Raw genomic sequence first — 21419 nt, 5'->3', positions numbered from 1 at the left:
TATGTGTGTGTATATGTGTGTGCGTATGTATGTGTGTGTATGTGTGTGTTTGTGTGTATGTATGTGTGTATGTTTGTGTGTGTATGTATATGTGTATGTATGTGTGTGTGCGTATGTATGTCTGTGTGTATGTATGTGTGCCTATGTATGTGTGTGTACTGTATGTGTGTGTGTGCGCGTATGTATGTCTGTGTGTGTATGCGTATGTATGTATGTGTGTGCGTATGTGTGTGTGTGCGTATGAATGTCTGTGTGTGTATGCGTATGTATGTATGTGTGTGCGTATGTGTGTATGTATGTGTGTGTGTATGTGTGTATGTGTGTGTATGTGTGTGTGTATGTGTGTGTATGTGTGTGTGTATGTGCGTGTGTATGTGTGTGTGTATGTGTGTGTATGTGTGTGTGTATGAATGTGTGTGTGTGTATGTGTGTGTGTATGTGCGCGTGTGTGTGTGAGAGAGAAATTTGTCGGAACTTGGGGAAGTGAGGAGAGAAGATAGACACAAAACGCTGGAGTATCTCAGGTCAGGCAGCATCTCTGGAGAGAAGGGATGGGTGACGTTTCTGGTGAAGAAGGTCTTGACCTGAAACGTCACCCATTCCTTCTCTCCAGAGATGCTGCCTGACCTGCTGAGTTTTTGTTTTTGTCATTTTTGTTCCCCTATGACAAGCCTCTTTGGGAAAGTTACGCATCTAGTGAGATGATCTCGTTCTTCTAATCCCAAGATCCTCTTCTATTTAATCTCCCCTCGTACAACTACCCCCCTCCCATCCCAGGCAGAAACTTTTTCTCCACTACAAGTGTCTCCTTGCTCAGGTACAGAGGACCACACTGCCATCTAGCTTCACATCACCAGCACACTAGATAATCATTCTTACATCATGAACTCACCCACTGCTGCACTGTTTGGGGAGCTAGGAATTCTCGGAGATTTTGTGTCAGGCCTTAAAGGAGGTGTTAGACAGCAGAGCAAGGCAGTAGGTGGTAGGGTCGGCAACTGTCCCGTATTAGCCGGGACATCCCATTATTGTGGGCTACATGGTTTGTCCTGTACGGGACCATCCTTGTCCCGTATTAGTGGTTGCCAACTTACTCACTCCCAAATACGGGGCAGAAGGTGATGTCACCGCCCCGCGCCCCACGTGACCTCACCCAGCCAGCGGCCACGTGCTCCCACTCCACCAATGGCGGCCGCCCAGGGCGGGGTGAGGTCACTTGGGGCGGTGACATCACCTTGTCCCGTATTTGGGAGTGAGGAAGTTGGCGACCCCTAGGTGGATTTGGTGGTGAAGCAATAATGTCAGTTGGGGGCAGAAGGGAAATGTAGAACATGCTCTGAAGAAGGGTCTCGACCCGAAACGTCACCCATCACTTCTCTCCAGAGATGCTGCCTGTCCCACTGAGTTACTCCAGCACGTTGTGTCTGCCTTCAATTTAAAGCAGCATCTACAGTTTTCTTTCCACATGCGGTTTGTTTATTTCAGTCAGTGTTTTCTGTGTCAGTTCCCTTTATTTAGTAGGTTGTTGTAGCACAGGTGGTGAGAGCAGGTATTGAGGGGGGTTGCTCTGAGACGACAGAACTGACTGTTGAGGCTTCCTGAGGTGTTGTGGGCCTAACTCAACAGAACACCAGTGAAGGGAGGTGCCCACTAGATAAGCCCAAGCACGAGGAACACGACACAACAACTTGCTGCTTCCTGCCCACCGCTCCTTGTTTGGGTTATCTCCATGTGACAGAGTCAAAATAACAGAGGACATGAACAGATCAAACCGTGCACTGTACACTCAGAGTGATGCAGCGTGGAAACAGGCCCTTCGGCCCAGCTGGAAGGTCAGGACTGTTCTCTAGTTGGTGACAAGATGGTTGCTAGCGAACAGGGTAAATGATGATTGGTGTGGATTCCGAGGGCCAAAGGGCCCATTTCCACACTGTATCTCTAAAGTCTAAAGAGATGGTTGAGTTAGAGTCATGGAGTCATAGAGTGACACAGTGTGAAAACAGCCCAACTTGTCCACACCAGCCAACAATGTCCCAGCTACACTAGTCCCACCTGCCTGCGTTTGGCCCATCTCCCTCCAAACCTGTCCCATCCATGTACCTGTCTAATTGTTTCTTAAACGTTAGCACAGTCCCTGCCTCAACTTCCTCCTCCGGCAGCTTGTTCCATACACCCACCCACCACCCTTTGTGTGAAAATGTTACCCCTCAGATTCCTATTAAATCTTTTCCCCTTCACCTTGAACCCATGTCCTCTGGTCCTCGATTCCCCTTCTCTGGGCAAGAGACTCTGTGCATCTACCCAATCTACTCCTCTCATGATCTTATCCACCTCTATAAGATCACCCCTCATCCTCCTGCGCTCCAAGGAATAGAGACCCAGCCTACTCTTCCTGTAGCTCACACCCTCTAGTCCTGGCAACATCCTCGTAAATCTTCTCTGAACCCTTTCAAGCTTGACAATATCTTTCCTATAACATGGTGCCCAGAACTGAACGCAATACTCTAAATACGGTCTCACCAACGTCTTGTACAACTGCAACATGACCTCCCATCTCCAAGAGAGATGGAGAAGAAGAGAAAGATATTGAGAGAGAAATAAAAATAAAAGAATGTGAAAAAGGAGGGTGAGAGGGAAGAGAGGATATGTCGGTGGTGGAGAGGGGAACAAGCAGATGAACCTCCTTCGTGTGATGGTGATCCGGGATACACGCTCTGCACAGATGTCACGTCTGGAGACATCCTGCTTCTCTGGTGGGATCCAGGGATTGTGTGGGTCCCCTGGTATTCCCACTGGGAGAACAGATCATTCCGCAAACAGAGGCTCACTCCAGAATTTACTTCAGTTTTTAGTTTACTAAGACAAGGCGCAAAGTGAAGAGAGGCCACACACCGACATTGTTACAAATATATAAAATGTACAAAACCCAACCTGATACCAAGGCAGCCATAGAAACATAGAAAATATATGCAGGGGGAGGCCACTTGGCCCTTCGAGCCAGCACCGCCATTCATTGTGATCATGGCTGATCATCCACAATCAGTAACCCGTGCCTGCCTTCTCCCCATATCCCTTGATTCCACTAGCCCCTAGAGCTCTATCTAACTCTGATTTAGATTTAGAGATACAGCGCAGAAACAGGCCCTTCGGCCCACCGGGTCCGCGCCGCCCAGTGATCCCCGCACATTAACACTATCCTACACCCACTAGGGACAATAGGGTGTGGGGGCGGGGGGGGGAGTGATGTGAGGTTGGGGAGGCTGGGGCCTTTAAGGGCACTGCCTTGCACCCTCACCAACCCAGGTTCAATCCTGCCCTCTGGTACTGTCTGTGTGGAGTGTGCCCGCTCTCCCTGTGGGCAGGGAACATTCACCAGTAGCGTTGGCCGAGATGGAGATACACGGACCGCCCTCTCCCCGCCATCAGAGCTGGGTGAAGCCGTGCTTGGACGCAGTGGGAAGGAGATGGGTCGGTCAGGGATGGGAGATACAGCACCGACCGTCGAGGGACTAGGAGCTCCCCGCCCTGTACCGCCAGAGAGGGGCTCTGGTGGAGTTTTTACCGCAGAGGGCCGTGCGGTGGAGGCGGTGCCGGAAGGCTCGTCGGTCGGCGTGACCGGGAGAGAACTGGAGACGCCGGCCGCCAGGAGCAATGGCGCGGTGGGAGGGTGAACCGGGGTAACGCCTCCAGCACCTTCAGGTCGGCTGCAAGAAGCAGCCCTGGGACTCACAGATGGCCGGGCCGGGAGTGGACACTTGAATAAAAAGACACCGAAAATGGTGGCCACCCACCCGCGGGTGTAAGATCCGCAAAATGAATGTCACCGTGCAGTTGTATATATGACAGATAAAGCACTCTCGGACCATCACGCTCAGTTGCTGAGACTCTGGTGCTGCACACCTTCAACTCCAAAGCTCGCTTCCTCTGGCCAGGCCTGGACGTTTGACCAAAGCCGCTGGCAGTGCCATGGGTCGGCGGGCGGGACAGCCGCCATCCTGATGTCTGTGGTTGTAGAGTTCCCACATGCCTCGACCACAATCAGCGCCAGCCTTCAAAGGGACGTTCAGTCGCCTTCACTGTAATTCCAGCGCTCCAAGGCTAGGATCCTCACCAGCTTCCCACCTCAATCCGGAAGGGGCTGAGAACTTAGATAAATAAAGCTTACAGTATATACAGCGCCTGTCTACAAGCACCAATTGCCCCCAACCATTCCCATACAAAACCCACAAGACAAAAGGAAACATTAGATTGGGAGTCTCCAGGACCCTGGATATCCCTTAAACTACGCTGGAGAACGGGGCAAGGATGTGTTGGGTGAAGAATTGAAGGAACCGTGAGCTTTTGAGTTACAGGAGGGGTGGGGTTGCCAACTCCCTCACTCCCAAATACGGGGCAAAGGGTGACGTCACCGCCCCACGTGGCCGCTGGCTGGGTGAGGACACGTGGGGCGCGGGGCGGTGACGTCACCCGTATTTGGGAGTGAGGAAGTTGGCAACCCTACTAATATGAGACAAGGGCGGTCCCGTACGGGACAGACCAATTTAGCCCAAAATACGGGATGTCCCGGCTAATACGGGACAGTTGGCGACCCGAAGGAGGGGACACCACAGATGTTCCACAATCGGGAAACTCACAAACTGCTGGAGGAACTCAGCGGGTCAGGCAGCATCTGCGGAGGGAATGGACGGGCGATGTTTCAGGTGGGGACTCTGCTTCAGACTGAAGATGCTGCCTGACCCGCTGGGCTCCTCCAGCAGTTTTGCAATTGTTGTAGATGTTGGAGACAAGGAGATGCCTCCTGCGCACCGGCCCGCACATCCCCAGAATAAAGCTCTCTCCACCCTGTCTGACCCGAAACGTTGTCTGTCCATTCCCTCAACAGATGCTGTCTGACCCGCTGAGCTCTGCCAGGTCTGTGTGTTTGGCCACAGGGTCCGGCACCTGCAGTTCCTTGCGTCTTGATCTTCATGTTGGTGGGCAGCATAGTGGATGGAAATCGGAACATCACAGGTCGAGGTCCCTCCGCACCTGCAATGAGAAGGTGGGAGAGCTTCAGTGTACGGGTGTCAGTGGTTATGGAGAGAAGGCTGGAGAGTGGGTTGACAGGGAAAGGGAGATCATATTGAATGGCCGAGTAGACTTTCGTTCAGTTTAGTTTAGATGTACAGTGTGGAACTCTTTGCATACCGTTTTTAGTTTAGTTTGGAGATACAGCGCGGAAACAGGCCCTTCGGCCCACCGGGTCCGCGCCGACCAGCGATCCCCGCACATTATCACGAGGGACAATTTTTACATTTACCCAGCCAATTAACCTACAAACCTGCACGTCTTCGGAGTGTGGGAGGAAACCGAAGATCTCAGACAAAACCCACACAGGTCACGGAGAGAACGTACAAACTCCGTACAGACGGCGCCCGTAGTCGGGATTGAACCCGGGACTCCGGCGCTGCATTCGCTGTAAGGCAACAACTCTACCGTGACTTCCCTTACGACCTTGTGTAAGCTAAACAACGAAGCTCATTGTGACTTGCCACAGGTGATAATAAAGTATCATTCACTCATTTATTCACTCACTCATACCTGGTGTGGTCACGCTGGGATTTGGAAGAACAGGTACACGGGCTGCAGGAGAGAGGAGGAGACAGGGCAGAGGGGTTAGAGCAGTTACTCTGGGACTGGAAGCCCTCTCTGACCTAGCAAGGACCCCCCCCCCCCTGAACAACCAGCGAGCGAGCGAGCGAGTTCTCCAATCGAGTACCTGGCTTTGGTTATCGCAGCCCACCCACTCCCCACCCCGACACTCTCCCCTCATCCTGCTTCCCCTCACGCCCTGCCCCAACTCCCCCCACACGCCACACTCTCTGCCCACCCGTGCCTCCCCTGCATCTCACCCCCCCTCCCCCTCCACTCCCTCGCCCCCTACGCACCCTCCCCACTCTCCCTCCTCTCCCCATTCTCCCTCTCCTCCCACCAGGCCCACTCCCTCCCACTCGACCTGGCCAGCCACCCCTCCCCCTGCCCCATTCCCCCCCCAATGCTCCCCACTCCCCTCCCCCCGTTATCGCCCCACCCCCCTCCCACTCCAATACTAGAGGCATGAAAAGGTACAGAACAAATCAGAGCGGACACCGATGGCCAGAGCCCACAATGGTCCATTGTTGGCTGTGGAAGAGGTGATAACGAGGGATACGAACAGTGAAACTAGCAGGATGACTGGGGTGGGGGAGGGGACGGAGGGAGGGAGAGAGAGGGAAAGCAAGGCTTACTTGAAGTTAGAGAAGCCAATGTTCATACCGCTGGAGTGTAAGCTGCCCAAGTGAAATATGAGGTGCTGTTCCTGCAATTTGCGCTGGGCCTCACTCTGACAATGGAGGAGGGCCAGGGCTGATCTATCTCTCCCTCTCAACCACATTCTCCTCCCTTCTCCCCATAACTGCTGACACCTTTACTAACTAACAACCTATCAATCTCCACTTTAAAAACACCAGTGACTAGGCTTCTACAGCCAACTGTGGCAATGAATTCCACAGATTCACCACCCTCTGATTAAAGACATTCCTCCTTGTCTCCTATCTAAAGGTACGTCCTTTTATTGTGAGTTCTGGAGTCTGATCTGTGCTGTCCCTGCCATTAAAGTGTGTGACGGGTCAGTTTGGAGGGAGCTTCACTCTGTGCCTGGTCCAAGCTCTTCCGGCCCTGAGTGAGTGTGCAAAACCTAGATGTCCACGTATCTAGTTTAGTTTAGAGATACAGCGCGGAAACAGGCCCTTCGGCCCACCAGGTCCGTGCCGACCAGCGATCACCCTGCACACTAACACTATCCCACACACACTGGGAACAATTTACACATACACCAATCCAATTAACCTACAAACCTGCACGTCTTTGGAGTGTGGGAGGAAACCGAAAATCTCGGAGAAAACCCCCGCAGGTTACGGGGAGAACGTACAAACTCTGTACAGACAGCGCCCGTAGTCGGGATGGAACCCGGGTCTCCGGTGCTGCATTCGCTGTAAGGCAGCAACTCTACCGCTGCGCCACCGTGCAGTGCCGCCTACTAGTGTCACACTAACATCTGCTGCCAGGATATCCATTATTGCCAGTGTCCCTTCACAAAGCATCAGCGTTTGCAGCTGTGTACCTTGTGGTCGCCCATACAGACGGCAGGTCCCATCACATCGTACACGTACCTCCCCTGAAAAACAAAGGCACAGGCGGTCTAAACAATTCATTACATCCTCCTCCTCCTCCTCCGTTTAATGTCTGTCCTCCCCTGCATCCCAAGACCACACTGTCTGAAGACCTGACTGACCCCCAGTCTGAAGAAGGGTCTCGACCTGAAACGTCACCCATTCCTTCTCTCCAGAGATGCTGCCTGTCCCGCTGAGTTACTGCAGCACTCTGTGAAACGTCACCCATTCCTTCCCTCCAGAGATGCTGCCTGTCCCGCTGAGTTACTGCTGCAGTTGTTGGGTATAGACTCTGGGAACTGTGGGAAGAATATCAGTGGCGGCTGTTACCTTTAGCACGAGCTCGATGGCAGAGGGGGACATGAGGATGCGGTCACACCAGGCCGGACAGCGGGTGTTGGCGTACAGAGTTCCCTCGGTGTTGAGTTCACTGTAGGGATAACTGGAAGACAGAACACAAGCAAGACTCCAATGGACCAGGTCGATCTGTGTGACAGGAGGCTCTTACTGAGGGAGTCATCCTCCCTGGTCGCCCCACACCCAACCATGAACCCAGGCTGCTCCCTCCACATGCTCTCCAGATGGTTGCCAGAAATGCCCCAGGTAAAGCACTGGATGCACTGCAGTTCCCTCCAACAGCATCTAAGGCAGCACGGTGGTGCAGTGGTCGAGTTGTTGTTTTACAGCGCCAGAGACCCGGGTACCATCCTGACCACGGGTGCTGTCTTTACAGAGTTTGTACGTTCTCTCTGTGACTGTGTGGGTTTTCTCCGGGCGCTCCGGTTTCCTCCCACACTCCAGAGGTTGTGGTTTGTAGGTTAGTTTGCTTCTGGACCTGGTGAACATGTGATTGATGGTTGGTGTGGACTCGGTGGGCCGAAGGGCCTGTTCCCACACTGCATCTCTAAAGGATCACAGGAGTGCCAACCAATAATGGCTCCATTCAGAATTGCAATCAACGGGAAGATTCTGTTCTGTGGGAATTGCATGCAATAGGAGACTTGCCACGTGCCCATCTCTCCAAAAACAAATGGATCGAGCAGGCTGTTATTCCTTCCAGATGCCAGATACATCCATATGGTTACTCAGCAGAGGCAGGCCCTTCTGCCTGCTGAGTCTGTACCAAGCACGCATTTACACATCCTACATTAATCCCATGTTACCACACTCCAAAGACGTTCTGGTTTGTAGGTTAGTTGGCTTAGACAATAGGTGCAGGAGTAGGCCATTCGGCCCTTCGAGCACATTCATTGTGATCATGGCTGATCATTTACTATCAGTACCCCGTTCCTGCCTTCTCTCCTGCTGGAACGACCGCAGGCAGTGAGAATGGGCCCGCACCTGTCCTCCACTATCACCCTGAGTACCGGCACACCACAGGGCTGTGTTCTGAGCCCCATGCTCTACTCCCTCTTCACACACGACTGTGTTCCTGCATTCGACACCAACACCATTGTCAAGTTTGCAGATGACACAACGGTGATCGGGCTGATCACCAACGGGGATGAAACAAACTATAGAGCGGAGGTGCAGAACCTGGCGGACTGGTGCTCGGATAACAACCTGTCCCTAAATACCACCAAGACCAAGGAGCTGATCATCAACTTCCGTAGGTCACATAACGGGGAATATGCCCCGATCTCTATCAACGGGGTCAGTGTGGAGAGAGTGTCCAGCTTCAAGTTTCTGGGCACTCACATTTCGGAGGACCTAACATGGTCCAATAACACTGCTGCGCTGGTCAAGAAGGCACAACAAAGACTGTTCTACTTAAGAACACTGAAAAAGTCTGGTCTACCCCAACAGCTGCTGACGACCTTCTACCGCTGCACCATAGAGAGCATCCTAACGCATGGAATCCCTGTGTGGTACCTCAGCTGCACGGAGGCAGAAAGGAAAGCTCTACAGCGGGTAGTCCATAGAGCTCAGAGGGCCATCGGAACACAGCTACTAGACTTGGAGGGCATCTACAACACACGATGCCTCAGAAAAGCCACCAGCATCCACCAAGACTCTTCACACCCCTGCAACAGTCTGTTCGAACTCCTTCCATCGGGCAGACGATACAAGGCCTTCTATGCCCGCACCTCCAGACTCAGGAACAGCTTCATCCCCAGGGCCATAGCTGCTATGAACCGGTCCTGCTGAGCCGGATGGCCACAACGCATAGATCAACTTGCACTTTACCCTGTCCAAAACTGTTACAACTGTTCGTTTCGTTGGGTTGCTGCTGTCTAAATTACCTAAATTATTGCATCGTATGGGAGGCGCATTCCCAATCTCGTTGTACCCCTGGGTACAATGACAATAAAGATATATTGTATTGTATTGTATTGTATATCCCTTGACTCCGCTATCTTTAAGAACTCTATCTAACTCTAACTAACTCTAGTGTGTAGGATAGAACTAGTGTACGGGGTGATCGCTGGTCGGCGCGGACATGCTGGGCCGAAGGGCCTGTTCTCATGGTGTATCTCTAAACTAAAGGATCACAGGTGTGCCAAGCAGTAATGGCTTGGAATAATTCGCAATTCCAATCAAGCCAATATTACCACAAAGCTTGTTCCGATGGTTATGGTCTTCCTAGGGTTGTTCCTTGGGGCTAACGGAATCAAGGGTTATGGGGAGAAAACATAGAAAATAGGTGCAGGAGGCCATTTGGCCATTCGAGCCAGCATCACCATTCATTGTGATCATGGCTGATCATCCACAATCAGTAACCCGTGCCTGCCTTCTCCCCATATCCCTTGATTCCACTAGCCCCTAGAGCTCTATCTAACTCTCTTTTAAATTCATCCAGTGAATCGGCCTCCACTGCCCTCTGTGGCAGAGAAGGGGGTACTGATTGTGGATGATCAGCCATGATCATAGTGAATGGCGGTGCTGGCTGGAAGGGCTGAATGGCCTCCTGGACCTGTTTCCTGTGTTTCCTAGGAAAATAACTGCAGATGCTGGTACAAATCGAAAGTACCTCAAAATGCTGGAGTAACTCAGCGGGTCAGGCAGCATCTCTGGATTCTCTATTCCTTCTCTCCACAGATGCTGCCTGACCGCTGAGTTACTCCAGCACTCTGTGAAACGTCACCTATCCATGTTCTCCACAGATGCTGCCTGACCCGCTGAGTTACTCCAGCATTTTGTGATACCTCCTATGTTTCCTACATACCTAGGAGGAAACTGAATGTCCAGCTCACAGATGTCACCCATGAACGTGGCCAGCTCCCGGTCAAATTCTAGAAGCTAAAGAGAGACGGACAGTCAGTGACGGCGCTGGGCGACAAGTCCAGAGCAGCAGTGAACCACACGCGGACGGGCACGTCAGTCTGGAGCAGTGAACCACACGCGGACGGGCATGTCAGTCTGGAGCAGTGAACCACACGTGGACGGGCATGTCAGTCTGGAGCAGTGAACCACACGTGGACGGGCACGTCAGTCTGGGGCAGTGAACCACACGTGGACGGGCACGTCAGTCTGGGGCAGTGAACCACACGCGGACGGGCACGTCAGTCTGGGGCAGTGACCCACACAGAGACGGGCACGTCAGTCTGGGGCAGTGAACCACACGCGGACGGGCACGTCAGTCTGGGGCACGTCAGTCTGGGGCAGGGACCCACACACAGACGGGCACGTCAGTCTGGGGCAGCAGTGAACCACACATAGACAGGCACGTCAGTCTGGGGCATTAAACCACACGCGGACGGGCACGTCAGTCTGGGGCAGTGACACACACACAGACGGGCACATCAGTCTGGGGCAGTGACCCACACACAGACGGGCACGTCAGTCTGGGGCAGTGACCCACACATAGACGGGCACGTCAGTCTGGGGCAGTGAACCACACGCGGACGGGCACGTCAGTCTGGGGCAGTGAACCACACGCGGACGAGCACATCAGTCTGGGGCAGTGACCCACACACAGACGGGCACATCAGTCTGGGGCAGTGAACCACACGCGGACGGGCACGTCAGTCTGGGGCAGTGAACAACACGCGGACGAGCACGTCAGTCTGGGGCAGTGAACCACACGCGGACGGGCACGTCAGTCTGGGGCAGTGACCCACACGCGGACGGGCACGTCAGTCTGGGGCAGTGACCCACACACAGACGGGCACGTCAGTCTGGGGCAGCAGTGAACCACACATAGACAGGCACGTCAGTCTCGGGCATTAAACCACACGCGGACTGGCACGTCAGTCTGGGGCAGTGAACCACACGCGGACGGGCACGTCAGTCTGGGGCAGTGACCCACACATAGACGGGCACGTCAGTCTGGGGCAGTGACCCACACATAGACGGGCACGTCAGTCTGGGGCAGCAGTGAACCACACGCGGACGGGCAAGAGTAACAAAGGATTGGCATTTACGAACAGCTTTTCCGTTGTTTTCTCGGAAAACATCTTGATCAAAGTAGTCGAAGGTTTTCGATTCCAGCCGTAGCAGAACCTGCACAGTAAAGGCAGAAACGTGTCTTAGATGGTGGGTCATCACTTTAGTGAAATATTCAACTCACTGTTCACCTGCACTGACCACAGATCAGTGCATTAAAACACCCACTTTACTGTCTCGACCCGAAACGTCACCCATTCCTTCTCTCCCGAGATGCTGCCTGACCTGCTGAGTTACTCCAGCATTTTGTGAATAAACCCACTTTACTTCACTAGTTGATAAGCTCAGAAGTGATAAGAGCAGAATTAGGCCATTCGGCCCATCAAGTTTACTCCGCCATTCAATCATGGCTGATCTATCTTTAGTTTCACTCACCCACCCACACACTCACTCACTTCCCACCCACCCACCCACCCACTCACTCTCACCCCCAGACTGGGTGAGTGAATGGTACAAGGACAGATGAAGCAGCAACCTCCCGCGTGGCCTGGCTCAGTGACCTCCCGCGTGGCCTGGACCACAGTGACCTCCCGCGTGGCCTGGACCAGTGACCTCCCGCGTGGCCTGGACCACAGTGACCTCCCGCGTGGCCTGGACCAGTGACCTCCCGCGTGGCCTGGACCACAGTGATCTTCCGTGGGGCCTGACTCAGTGACCTCCCGCGTGGCCTGGACCACAGTGACCTCCCGCGTGGCCTGGACCACAGTGACCTCCTGCGTGGCCTGGACCACGGTGACCCCCCGCGGGGCCTGGACCACAGTGACCTCCCGCGGGGCCTGGCTCACGGTGACCCCCCGCGGGGCCTGGCTCACGGTGACCTCCCGCGGGGCCTGGACCACGGTGACCCCCCGCGGGGCCTGGACCACGGTGACCTCCCGCGGGGCCTGGCTCACGGTGACCCCCCGCGGGGCCTGGCTCACGGTGACCCCCCGCGGGGCCTGGACCACGGTGACCCCCCGCGGGGCCTGGAGCACAGTGACCTCCCGCGGGGCCTGGACCACGGTGACCCCCCGCGGGGCCTGGCTCACGGTGACCCCCCGCGGGGCCTGGACCACGATGACCTCCCGCGGGGCCTGGCTCACGGTGACCCCCCGCGGGGCCTGGCTCACGGTGACCCCCCGCGGGGCCTGGACCACGGTGACCCCCCGCGGGGCCTGGACCACAGTGACCTCCCGCGTGGCCTGGACCACAGTGACCTCCCGCGTGGCCTGGACCACAGTGATCTTCCGTGGGGCCTGACTCAGTGACCTCCCGCGTGGCCTGGACCACAGTGACCTCCCGCGTGGCCTGGACCACAGTGACCTCCCGCGTGGCCTGGACCACAGTGACCTCCCGCGTGGCCTGGCTCACGGTGACCCCCCGCGGGGCCTGGCTCACGGTGACCCCCCGCGGGGCCTGGCTCACGGTGACCCCCCGCGTGGCCTGGACCACAGTGACCTCCCGCGTGGCCTGGCTCACGGTGACCCCCCGCGGGGCCTGGACCACGGTGACCTCCCGCGTGGCCTGGCTCACGGTGACCCCCCGCGGGGCCTGGACCACAGTGACCTCCCGCGAGGCCTGGCTCACGGTGACCCCCGCGGGGCCTGGCTCACGGTGACCTCCCGCGGGGCCTGGACCACGGTGACCCCCCGCGGGGCCTGGACCACGGTGACCTCCCGCGGGGCCTGGCTCACGGTGACCCCCCGCGGGGCCTGGCTCACGGTGACCCCCCGCGGGGCCTGGCTCACGGTGACCCCCCGCGGGGCCTGGACCACGGTGACCCCCCGCGGGGCCTGGACCACGGTGACCTCCCGCGGGGCCTGGACCACGGTGACCCCCCGCGGGGCCTGGCTCACGGTGACCCCCCGCGGGGCCTGGACCACGGTGACCTCCCGCGGGGCCTGGCTCACGGTGACCCCCCGCGGGGCCTGGCTCACGGTGACCCCCCGCGGGGCCTGGACCACGGTGACCCCCCGCGGGGCCTGGACCACAGTGACCTCCCGCGTGGCCTGGACCACAGTGACCTCCCGCGTGGCCTGGACCACAGTGATCTTCCGTGGGGCCTGGACCACAGTGACCTCCCGCGTGGCCTGGCTCACGGTGACCCCCCGCGTGGCCTGGCTCACGGTGACCCCCCGCGGGGCCTGGACCACAGTGACCTCCCGCGTGGCCTGGACCACAGTGATCTTCCGTGGGGCCTGGACCACAGTGACCTCCCGCGTGGCCTGGCTCACGGTGACCCCCCGCGTGGCCTGGCTCACGGTGACCCCCCGCGGGGCCTGGACCACAGTGACCTCCCGCGTGGCCTGGACCACAGTGATCTTCCGTGGGGCCTGGACCACAGTGACCTCCCGCGAGGCCTGGCTCACGGTGACCCCCCGCGTGGCCTGGCTCACGGTGACCCCCCGCGGGGCCTGGACCACAGTGACCACCCGCGTGGCCTGGACCACAGTGATCTTCCGTGGGGCCTGGACCACAGTGACCTCCCGCGTGGCCTGGCTCACGGTGACCCCCCGCGGGGCCTGGACCACAGTGACCTCCCGCGTGGCCTGGACCACAGTGATCTTCCGTGGGGCCTGGACCACAGTGACCTCCCGCGTGGCCTGGCTCACGGTGACCCCCCGCGTGGCCTGGCTCACGGTGACCCCCCGCGGGGCCTGGACCACAGTGACCTCCCGCGTGGCCTGGCTCACAGTGTATCTACGGCCTTACCTTGTGGTCACTGCCCTTCTCCTGGAAGAGGACCTTCTTCACATCTCCAGCCTCGTTGGTCGGTATGGTCTGTACAGTGGCCGGGCTACAGAGGGTCTGCGGTATAAGGCACAGGCGTGATTGGTACAAGGCACACGCGTGATTCAGCTTCCAGTCACACAATTAAACCACGAGTTCACCTAATTATTCTCCAGACACCAATCCAGTCCCCGCTGGTTTCCTGGGCAGCACTGCGATTCTTTGGGATGTGGGAGGAAACCGGAGCACCCCTAAGGTCAAAGGGAGAACATGCAAACTCCACACAGACAGCACCAGAGATCAGGACCGAACCCGGGTCTCGGCGTGCCGTTGTCATAGACTAGTAACAGCTCAGAAGCCGGCCATTCTGCCCACCGAGTCCATGTCAACCCTCAACCACCCATGTACACTCATCCTACATGAGTCCCACTTTTAATTGTCTTCACTTTCTCATCACTACCACTCACTCTACCGTGGCCCCTGGTTCTGGACTCCCCCAACATTGGGAACATTTTTCTTGCATCTAGCTTGTCCAATCCTTTTATAATTTTATACGTCTCTATAAGATCCCATCTCATCCTTCTAAACTCCAGTGAGTACAAGCCCAGTCTTTCCAATCTTTCCTCATATGACAGTCCCGCCATCCCGGGGATTAACCTGGTGAACCTACGCTGCACTGCCTCAATAGCAAGGATGTCCTTCCTCACATTAGGAGACCAAAACTGTCCTTGTTGTAATTGTCTCCACCACTATAGCTTCTCATGGCAGCTCATTCAAGATATGGACCACCGTCTGAGTGGAAAAGTTGCCCCACGGCCCCTCACTAATCTCTCCCCTCTCACCTGAAGCCCGTGCCCTCTAGTTTTGGAATCCTCTACCCTGGGAGAGACAGTGAGTGTTCACATTATCCCAGCCCCTCTGGATGTTGTACACCTCCAATAAGGTCACCCCCCCCACACTTCACGGAGAGAGGGGACACAGAGGACCACACCATTCGGCCCATCTAACCCGCGCTGTTGCCCCGTGTACTACCTCCACCACTCTCTGCGTGTCCAGCCTCACGTTGAAGTCTCCGAATATTAGGAAGGGCACCTTCTCGTAGCAGGAGTCGGTGATCCTGCAGGAACAGAACGGCACGCTTATGGTTATTATTGTCACGTGCACTGAGGTACAGTGACAAGGTTTGTGTCGCACGCTATCCAAACAGACCAGATGATACTACACATAAACACAATCTATTCAGACCCAAGTACAATAGTTTAGTGCAGGAAGGAACTGCAGATGCCGGTTTAAACCAGAGATAGACACAAAATGCTGGAGTAACTCAGCGGGTCAGGCAGCATCTCTGGAGAGAAGGAATGGGGGACGTTTCGGGTTGGGTTGAGTCTGAAGAAGGGTCTCAACCCGAAACGTCACCCATTCCTTCTCTCCAGAGATGCTGCCTGTCCCGCTGAGTTACTCCAACATTTTGAGTCTGTCTTCCGTGTTTACAAGCCTGTTGTGTTGCTGCAAGTAAGAACGTCATGGACTTGACATTGACTCTGGTGTGATTGTGTGGGTCTTCCCCGGGTGCTCCGGTTACCTCCCACACTAAAAACGTGCGGGTTTGTAGGTTAATTGGCTTCTGTAAATAGTCCCTAATGCTTAGGATAATGCTAGTGTACGGGGAGATCGCTGGTCGGCGCGGACTCGGTGGGCCGAAGGGCCTATTCTCTTTATCTCTGAACTAGAATTAAACAGATGTGTGATGTTCCCTTATGTGCCGTAACTCTGGGTATTGGGGTGTTAGGCTGGACACCAGGGGGTGCCTGCACCGTGCGGGGCTGTGACCTTGGAAACACCACCCCCTCCACTCCCCTCCCCTCTGCTCCCCTCCCCTCTATACCCCTCTCCTCCCCTCCCCTCTCCACCCTACCCCTCCTCTCTCCTCCCCTCCTCTCGCCACCCCTCCCCTCCCCTCTCCTCCCCACCCCTTCCCTCCCCTCTTCTCTCCACCCCCCTCCTCCCCTCCCCCACCCACCTGCTGAGCACGTGGCCCTCCTCCCCCACCCCCACCTCTCTACCCCCCCCACCCACCTGCTGAGCACGTGGCCTGGTGCTCTCCTCCCCTCCCCCACCCCACCCCTCCCCCACCTCCCCACCCACCTGCTGAGCACATGGCCTGGTGCTCTCCTCCCCCACCCCACCCCCACCTCTCTACCCCTCCCCACCCACCTGCTGAGCACGTGGCCCTCCTCCCCCACCCCACCCCCACCTCTCCCCCCCCACCCACCTGCTGAGCACGTGGCCCAGGGCTTTGCGCCGGTTTCCTGGGAAGACGGAGGGACATCTCCAGGCCACGAGGTTGGAGGCGTCGTGGAACAGGTGGACGTTGACCAGATCGAAGACCCTGTGCCGTGAATAAACACGTCAGTGCTCGCTGGAGCGGGGACAGGGGCGATCAGTGGCCCACACCAACCCTGCTGTGTCCAAGAGTGTATAGACACAAAAAGCTGGGTCAGGCAGCATCTCTGGAGAGAAGGAATGGGTGACGTTTCAGGCCCAGACATGTCGCCCATCCCTTCTCTCCAGAGATGCTGACCGTCCCGCTGAGTTACTCCAGCATTTTGTGTCTAACTGCTGTATCCAAGCCTTGCTGCCCCAGGGTTCGCCAATCACACCTCCAGTCCACACACACGCTCCCATCCATACTGTGTTCCCCCCTGTCCATCCCGATATTCCACTCACTCTACCCTAGTACCCATCAAACACACCCCCGGCACATGCACCCTGCACCCACATGGAGGATGAGAGGGGATCTTATAGAGACGTATAAAATTATAAAAGGACTGGCCAAGAAGCTAGATGCAGGAAAAATGTTCCCAATGTTGGGTGAGTTCAGAACCAGGGGCCATTTAAAACTGAGATGAGGAAAAACATTTTCACCCAGAGTTGTGAATCTGTGGAATTCTCTGCCACAGAAGGCAGTGGAGGCCAATTCACTGGATGAATTTAAAAGAGAGTTAGATAGAGCTCTAGGGGCTAGTGGAATCAAGGGATATGGGGAGAAGGCAGGCACGGGTTACTGATTGTGGATTATCAGCCATGATCACAATGAATGGTGGTGCTGGCTCGAAGGGCCAAATGGCCTCCTCTGGCATCTATTTTCTGTTTCTATGTTTCCATACCCAAGGCACCCCCCCCCCCCCACTGCGGTCCACTAATACACTCAGCGGGACAGGCTGCATCTCTGCAGAGAGGAAATGGGTGACGTTTCGGGTCGAGACCCTTTATAGATGGTCCCTTACTGATCCTGGAATCTCCAGCGTGTCCGGATGTAACCTTTCCGAGACCACTTGAACTAGGAGGAAAGAAAAGTCAGGTGTTAGTTTATTAAAGGTGGAACTGTAGCAAAATTAGTTACTGGGATTTGTTATAGTGTTATAGGGAGAGGCTGGATCAGCTGGGACTTCTGTCTACAGAGGGTTAGAGGCTGAGGCGTGACCTTATAGAGGTTTAAACAAGGTCATGAGGATATGGTGCATGCCCACGCAGTGTGGTGTACTTGTGCCGTCTAGTCCTAGCCTGCTCCACATCTCCCGAGAGCTCTGCCCTCGATTCCTGGCAACACCCTCGTAAATCTTCTCTGCGCCCTTTCCAGCTTAGCGACATCTTTCTAATAACATTGTGACCAAATCGTTATCAAATCAATGTCTGAGGGATAGGAAGATAGACACAAAATGCTGTAGTAACTCTGCAGGCCAGGCAGCGTCTGTGGAGAACATGGATAGGTGACGTTTCACAGAGTTCTGGAGTAACTCAGCGGGTCATGCAGCGTCTGTGGAGAACATGGATAGGTGACGTTTCACAGAGTGCTGGAGTAACTCAGCGGGTCAGGCAGCATCTCTGGAGAACATGGATAGGTGACGTTTCACAGAGTGCTGGAGTAACTCAGCGGGTCAGGCAGCATCTCTGGAGAGAAGGAATGGGTGATGTTTAGGGTTGAGACCCTTTTTCAGAGGAATAGCATTCAGCTTCAAAAATATACCGCAATTCCGGCCTGGTGCACCACCACACACATTTTCCACATCTGGTAGAGGGTGGTATGGGTGCAGCGGGTAGAGCTGCTGCCTCACAGCTCCAGAGACCCGGGTTTGATCCCGACTACGGGTGCTGTCTACGGAGTATGTATGTTCTCCCTGTGTCCTGCATGGGTTTTCTCCGGATTCTCAGGTTTCCTCCCACATTCCAAATAAGTACAGGTATGTGGGTTAATTGGCTTGGTATTATTGTAAATAATCCCTAGTGTGTGTAGGGTAGTGTTAGTGTGCAGGGATCGCTGGTTGGCGCGGACATGGTGGTCTGAAGGGGCTGTTTCACTCTGTATCTCTAAACTAAACTAAAAACTAAGATTGCATGATATGTGTGTACTTCATATCTGGCCCAGAGTATCATCACAACACCACACATCTGGCCTAGTATCATCACATGTATACTGCACATCTGGGTCAGAGTATCATCACACAAGTACACCACACATCTGGCCCAGTATTATCACACAAGTACACCACACATCTGGCCCAATACATTGCACATTTGGCACAGTGTATTTTGAAATAGGTACATCACACATCTGGCCCCGTATTATCACACAAGTATACCACACATCTGGCCCAGCTAGTTACAACAGCCTCTCTGAGCGAGCATCAGTCCCACCTCAGGCCAGAAGTCCTGTGGGAACCTCTCCTTCTCGATCATGCTGTTTGTTTCCAGGTGTGTGGAATGGACCACCTTGCCGAGCACCTCCTTGAACTCTTGCACTGGATGGAAGAAGATAAAATGGTGGTCAGGCCGCATCGAGGTCGGTGAACACAGTGCAGGGAGGAACTGCAGATGCTGGCTTACAACGAAGGTAGAAAATGTTGGAGTAACTCAGAGAGAGAGAGAGAGAGAGAGAGAGAGGGAGAGAGAGAGACAGGCAGACAAGACAGACAGAAAGACACAGAAAGAGAGAGAGAGAGACAGAGAGGAACAGAGAGAAAGACAGAGACAGAGAGAGACAGATAGAGATAGAGATAGAGAGGAAAAAAGAGAGAGAGAGAGAGAGATGCAGACTGAAAGAGAGTGAGAGGGAGAGAAAGTTATAAACAAGGACAGAGAGAGAAAGACAGTCACAGGGAGGGGAATGTGCAAATGTAAAACTGTAAACATTACCTTTAAAATCAAACTGGTAGATGGTGTGAATCGATTGGTGTAGGAAGTACATGCTGCCCAGAGCCTGGGGAAGAGGAAGTAGATGAGATGGGAGATTACGGACACATAGTCAGCTGTTCATAGGCTTGCTAACTTCCTCACTCCCAAATACGGGACAAGGTGACGTCACCGCCCCGCGCCCCACGTGACCTCACCCGGCCCGGGCGGCCTCCATTGGTGGAGCGGGAGCACGTGACCGCTGGGTGGATGAGGTCACGTGGGGTGCGGGACGGTGACGTCACCCTTTGTCCCGTATTTGGGAGTGAGGAAGTTGGCAGCTCTACTAATACGGGACAAGGGCGGTCCCGTACGGGACAAACTAATTTAGCCCAAAATACGGGATGTCCCGGCTAATACGGGGCAGTTGGTGACCCGAGCTGCTCACTCTCTCAGGGCAAGGAGACAGGATAAACCAGTGTCCAGTCACACCTCACTCATCTCAGTACAATGTGTGTGTCTAATGCTGATTCAGTTTAGTTTTAGTTCAGAGATATAGCGCGGAAACAGGCCCTTCGGCCCACCGAGTCCGCGCCGACCAGCGATCCCCGCACACTAACACCATCCTACACACAAAAAGAACAATTTCCAATTATACCAAGCCAATTAACCTACAAACCTGCACGTCTTTGGAGTGTGGGAGGAAACAGAAGCAAACGGAGAAAACCCACGCAGGTCACGGGGAGAACGTGCAAACTCCGTACAGACAGCACCCATAGTCGGGATGGAACCCGGGTCTCTGGCACCGTGAGGCAGCAGCTCTACCCGCTGCGCCACCGCACCGCCCTGTCAATGCGAAGTTGTCCCCTCACCCCAAACTTACAGTGAAACGGGCGTGAGCGGTGAAACACTTGTCCAGGTACACACGGACTCTGTTGTACTCCTGCATCTCTTTACTGGACAGAATACCCCTGAAGGAAGACAGAGCGAGAGAACGTTACAACATCGAAAATAGGTGCAGGAGTAGGCCATTCAGCCCCTCGAGCCAACACTGCCATTCAATATGATCATGGCTGACCATCCAGAATCAGTGCCCCCTTCCTGCTGTCCCCCCTACCCCTGGTTGTTCATTTCCACCACAGTGTCGAGGTGATGCTAAAGCCACAAGCCTCACATTGTGGTCGTTTGGTTATTGCTCTGCAATTTATCACTCTGCATTTAACCAACGATGCAGGCAGCCACTGCAGCAGCAGCCACACAGTGTGGTCAGACCAGGTTCACTCACTCCACAAACGTGTCCACCTGCGCCATGCCGGATTCATAGTCCTTCCCTCCGATCTCCTGACAGTGCACAGCGATGAAGTGGGGCTTGTACTTAGCCACCGCCTGTGGGAGGGGAGGGAGGGAGGGGGAGAGGGAGAAGGAGAAAGGGAGGGGAGGGGGAGGGGGAGAGGCAGGGGGATAAGGAGAGGGAGAAAGGGAGGAGAGGGAGAAAGAGGGGGATAAGGAGAGGGAGAAAGGGATGGAGAGAAAGAAGCGGACAGGGAGAAAGAGGGGGAGAGGGAGAAAGAGGGGGAGAGGGAGGGGGGGAAAGGAGAAGGAGAAAGGAAGGGAGCGGGAGAAAGAGGGGGAGGAGAGGGAGAGGAAGAGGGGGAGAGGGAGGGGGAGGAGAGGGAGAAAGAGGGGGAGAGGGAGAAAGAGGGGGAGGAGAGGGAGAGGAAGAAAAACAAAACACAGCACATTGTCAGTGTAATCAACTGGGAGAGGGTGACATGTTGGGCAGCGGGTGGAGCTGCTGCCTCACAGCGCCAGAGATCCAGGTTCGATCCTGACTAAGGGCGCTGTCTGTACAGAGGTTGTACGTTCCCCCTGTGACCACGTGGGTCTTCTCAAGGTGTTCCGGTTTCCTCCCACACCCCAAAGACGTGGGGGGTTGTAGGTTGTGTAGGAAAGAACTGCAGATGC

At 55.3% G+C, this 21419-nt stretch overlaps 1 protein-coding gene across 1 annotated transcript in view; it reads right to left on the bottom strand.

The window, feature by feature from the left end:
- Positions 1-2872: 2872 nt before the first annotated feature.
- LOC144610183 (inositol polyphosphate-5-phosphatase A-like) overlaps positions 2873-21419 on the bottom strand; it is a 32351-nt gene continuing 13804 nt past the window's right edge. Inside the window, exons 3-16 of the mRNA XM_078428741.1 lie at positions 20740-20840; positions 20338-20425; positions 19479-19542; positions 18981-19084; positions 17573-17625; positions 16558-16674; positions 15318-15402; positions 14268-14363; positions 11559-11633; positions 10357-10430; positions 7521-7632; positions 7142-7195; positions 5581-5622; positions 2873-5028 (exon numbers count right to left, since the gene is read on the bottom strand). Coding sequence (XP_078284867.1) covers positions 5590-5622; positions 7142-7195; positions 7521-7632; positions 10357-10430; positions 11559-11633; positions 14268-14363; positions 15318-15402; positions 16558-16674; positions 17573-17625; positions 18981-19084; positions 19479-19542; positions 20338-20425; positions 20740-20840 — 1056 coding nt within the window. The 3' untranslated portion in view covers positions 2873-5028; positions 5581-5589. The remainder of the gene's footprint in view (positions 5029-5580; positions 5623-7141; positions 7196-7520; positions 7633-10356; positions 10431-11558; positions 11634-14267; positions 14364-15317; positions 15403-16557; positions 16675-17572; positions 17626-18980; positions 19085-19478; positions 19543-20337; positions 20426-20739; positions 20841-21419) is intronic.

The sequence above is a fragment of the Rhinoraja longicauda genome, chromosome 36 (genome assembly GCF_053455715.1).
Source record: "Rhinoraja longicauda isolate Sanriku21f chromosome 36, sRhiLon1.1, whole genome shotgun sequence".
Taxonomy (NCBI): domain Eukaryota; kingdom Metazoa; phylum Chordata; class Chondrichthyes; order Rajiformes; family Arhynchobatidae; genus Rhinoraja; species Rhinoraja longicauda.
Note: the sequence above shows the minus strand (reverse complement) of the source record. Positions and strands in the feature narration are given on the sequence as shown.